The 4,113-nt window shown below is 37.9% G+C and overlaps 1 protein-coding gene across 1 annotated transcript; it reads right to left on the reverse strand.

The window, feature by feature from the left end:
- Window positions 1–1,263: 1,263 nt before the first annotated feature.
- Window positions 1,264–3,112, reverse strand: LOC113708390 (uncharacterized). Its single transcript, XM_027230849.1, has 2 exons — window positions 2,367–3,112; window positions 1,264–2,251 (listed from the first exon to the last, which is right to left on the reverse strand). The coding sequence occupies exons 1-2, from the start codon at window positions 3,110–3,112 to the stop codon at window positions 1,264–1,266; spliced, it is 1,734 nt and encodes a 577-aa protein (XP_027086650.1).
- Between the last annotated feature and the right edge of the window lie 1,001 nt (window positions 3,113–4,113).

Here is a 4,113-nt window from a genome sequence, read left to right on the forward strand (position 1 = left end):
AAGGAATGGTAGTTGTAATATAAAATAAATTACCTAATAGTCAGTTGCCCTCACAAAGAAATATCTACAAAAATATCGACATAGTCTCCCCAATAAAGGGGCTCACAATCCAAATATCCATGAAATGCAAATGCTCCAATCTATAAACTACACCCCAAATTTCTAAGCTCCAATTGCAAAACATACACTGTCCAATGTAGATAGTGTTTCGACCAAAACTAATAGCTGCGCAATAGATTTAAAAAAAAATTATGATGAATTTTAAAAGAATTCTACAAATGGGGCATTTTGAGCATGAGACTACGTACAAATGGGACTACGTACAAAGGGTCTTCGCATTCACCAAAACTGAACTCACGGAGCTCGAATTTTCGAACTACGGCATCCCAAAAAAAAATTAAAAAAAAAATACCACACCTCGCATTGTATTATGAAATGCCAAGATCCGAGCTCGGATAATTTATGGCATCCTTCGGATCCAACAGGGTTCGGATCTGTCTCAACGGATGATCAGACGAGCCCTCGGATCCGGGTGAACAACTTTGGATCCGAGCTCGGATCCAATAGATCCGAGTTCGGATCCGTCTGTGTTGAGTCTTATCCGACCTCGGATCATGCTTTTCCTGCACTAATTGCAGAAACGGCAAATAAACTGCTCCTACATTGGAGAGTCCAAACATTGTACGAATTCGAAAAACATCTAACGTTTATCCTCAAATCCACCACAAAAAATGCAAAAATAAGCACAACCCACGTCAAATTTAAACCCAAATTTCACCACAAATCTGAACTTGTCTTGGATTCAGGTATTCAAGTATTAATTAAACTTAAAATGCTATTACTGAGGCATTGCAAGTGAAAAAGCCTAACCTTTATGCTGTTGGAGAGTTGGGACTGAAATTGTGGACAATTTTTGGCAAGCGGCACGTGCGGAACCAGTCTTTGGAAGCTCCGCTCAGCCCGGTCCTTGGATGCTTCGATGTGCAGAAACCACCTCTGTTTTCTTTGTTGTGCTTTTACATACAATTCCGAATTCTGTGTTTTTCTGTTCGACAGCTATAAAAGGCACTTCTGCTTCGTCTGTTTGCTTTTGTCTTTTTTTTTCGAAATGGAGTGTTGGCGGTGGAGCTTAGTACGAGCTCGCATCCTCAGAATGCGAGCTCAGTGAGCTCGCACTGAGCTCGCATTCTCAAAATGCGAGCTCAGTGAGCTCGCAAGACCCCAATTCTAGAAAATCATTCACAATACGCCCTCGTTGTAGAATCATTTTTTTTCCATCACAATGTAAGAATTCACCCATTTGTATCTTGCTTCCGTAACGTGTGTAAGATTATGAGGATGATCATCAACAAGCAGGGATCGGCCGAATTTGAGATCCCTGAACAACTTAATTTGGGGAATGCACCAAGGATGCAAAGAGTAGTCGCAGTCGCGGCAATGATACATCCAAGTATTTGGATTGATTTCTTCTTCACAGAGAACACAATAGAATTCTTCAGGATGATCGAAATACGGAGGATACACTAAAATCAGCGGGTGCTTGTCCCATCTCTGCTTGGTTGCAGGAGGCAGCAGAGCACATTCATAGTCCAAATAGAAATGGCAATATTTACAGGCAAACACAAAACCATCACTTTTGGTGCCACAAGCATTGCATTTTGTGGGATCAGAACTTCCATATTGAGTCAAGAGGTGTTTATGAGCAGCGTGTACGACATTTGGGATCATGCTAGCACTAGCACACTTGATACAGAAACGTAATTCACAAGAGTCGCGATCGCATTCATAAAATTCACCATTGCTCTGTCTTTGGCAAGCATTGCAGACGAAATGACCAACAGCATTCGCTTCATACCTTAACAAGAGCGGGTGCTCGGGATGTTTTGTGATTTGCAACTCACTGGGGAGCTTATAACAAGTAAAATGGACGTAGTAACCACATTCGACGCAAGAATAGTGAGGATCAGATAAGGAAATAGGCTCAATGCACCAATCACATACTAATGTTATAGCTTCTTCCTTGGTACCGTTATTCTCATCTTGAATTTGCTCCCTCTTGGAAAGAATAACTGGATGTTGGTGTTCTTCTATAAATATTTTTTCTTCAGCCTTCAATTCACCTGAACTACTGCTACTTTCATCTGCCTTGTTAAGCAAATGGCTGATCAATTCTTGGGCTGCATGACTTGATGGTAGTTTCACCACATTTTTCTTGGTAGCACATTGATCTTCCAAATCTAGTTCTCCTTCCCTAGAAATTAAATCCACAAGACAATAAATTCAAAGGATATGATGTCACAACATTTCATCACAATTAAGGAAATAAAAGGGCAACAAATAGCAACAAAGGATAGAAAAGCTCTTACGAGATAGAGTATTTATCATCTTCATTTTTCTGCTTGGTATTTTGAGAAATCATGATGCATTTGATATGAACGAAATATCTGCAGGGGCCACAATAATAAACCCAATAATGGCGATGGATCTTTCCATGGCAGACAGGGCAATACTGTCTAAAACTACGATGCTCAGAAGGAACAGAATAAGCCAGCAACAATGGATGATTGTGATCCTTGTGCTGCACAGTTACTGGTAGCAACGCACATCTCTTGTGGATCCAAAATGGACAAACAGTACACAAATACGACGAATCTTCACCTACCATACAACAAGCATTACAGTGGAAAGTAGCCGATCTTTGTTCTATAACAGGGTGGTCATGGCATTCGAGCTTAATTTCCCAGTCTAATGTAGCGCATGATACATCTAGTTCAAAGTGGCACAAGTTACACTTGTAGATGAAAAACTTCCAACCCTTTTGGCCACACAAATCACACATACAACCATGAGAAGAATTAGTGGGCTGCCTATGGAGTATGAGTGGATGCTGGGGATGAATGGGATGTGTGATTTTAGGAGGAAGTTCAGCACATCTTTTCTGAAGAAAGAAATCACAATGGAAGCAACAGTAGGCTGTGGAGTCTGAAATTTGTTTTTGACAGCCATAACAGATTACTAGTTTCTGGTCAAGTTCACCGTCATGTTTCTTCCACAATCGACTCAGGATTAGAGGGTGTTCCTCGTGACTGAAATGATTAAGTTCTTCCTCCATCTCTGTTTTTTTACAATGAAAATCTTGTGTATTTTGGGTTTGTACAGGTAACCAAAGAGTTTGGTAGCTGAGTGTGCATTGAAATGATATTCAACTCCTTTCTTGAATTGACTAAAGAAAATTTTCTTTTTATTTCTAAATTAAATAAAGGAAGACATTGGTTATTGGTAGAAATATTTGAGAAAGATAAATAGAGATTATTTTCTCTTACAGAAATGTTGCTTCTCAGTTTTGTGTTATTCAAATAGGAAGCCCGTAAGGAAAACAATAATCAATGACTAAAAAGACTTATTTTCAATGTGTAAATATTTTATATACTGATAGTGTATACATTAACGGATTTATATATAATGCATATGTAAAATTTGATATTCAATTGATGCAGCATGCATCTAATCACGTAAATCTGCACATTAATAGTGTAGAAAAAATTAATTTATTTTCAATATATCAAATAAAATGTAACAAAGATGCAAGAGCACTACCAATAATCTTGCAATCAAGTCTATTATACGAGTATGACGAGATGCAAAATGTTATGGACTTCAATTTTGTGGCTTGGACATCATTCGTGGCCATTGAACTCGGAAAATGTCTACTCTTTGTTCGGCCATTACAGCCGTAGTTGGACCCAACTTCACCTTATTCCAACAACTTTTTCTCTTCTTGAAGTTCGGCTTTCTAAAAAGGGGCATTTCAATTTGATTCACTTACTTTTTCTTTTCTTGAGGTTTGGCTTTCAAAAAAAAAAAACCAAAAATTTACCAATACTTCATTTCCGTTCACATTTGCTTTGCTTGTTTTTCCTTCCGATTTCAATTGTTCCCAATTTGCCGTATATGGAGAAATAAAAGTATCAAATTAGAGTGTTAGAAAAAAAAAACTCTTATGATGCATTTAAACATGCAATTCTGCTATTTCATTTTTTTATTCTTAATATTTTTTATTGTGGTTGTAAAGAGTGTTAGAAATTAAAAAAAAAAAACACTTTTCCCTTTCGT

Source organism: Coffea arabica, chromosome 9c (assembly GCF_036785885.1).
Source record: "Coffea arabica cultivar ET-39 chromosome 9c, Coffea Arabica ET-39 HiFi, whole genome shotgun sequence".
Lineage (NCBI taxonomy): Eukaryota > Viridiplantae > Streptophyta > Magnoliopsida > Gentianales > Rubiaceae > Coffea > Coffea arabica.

Bases quoted from the DNA above. Each gene is read 5' to 3' on its own strand.
- LOC113708390 (XM_027230849.1), bottom strand. From the start codon at position 3,112: ATGGAGGAAGAACTTAATCATTTCAGTCACGAGGAACACCCTCTAATC. The intron at 2,252-2,366 runs GTAAGAGCTTTT...TTTAATTTCTAG, and splicing joins GATGATAAATACTCTATCTC to GGAAGGAGAACTAGATTTGG.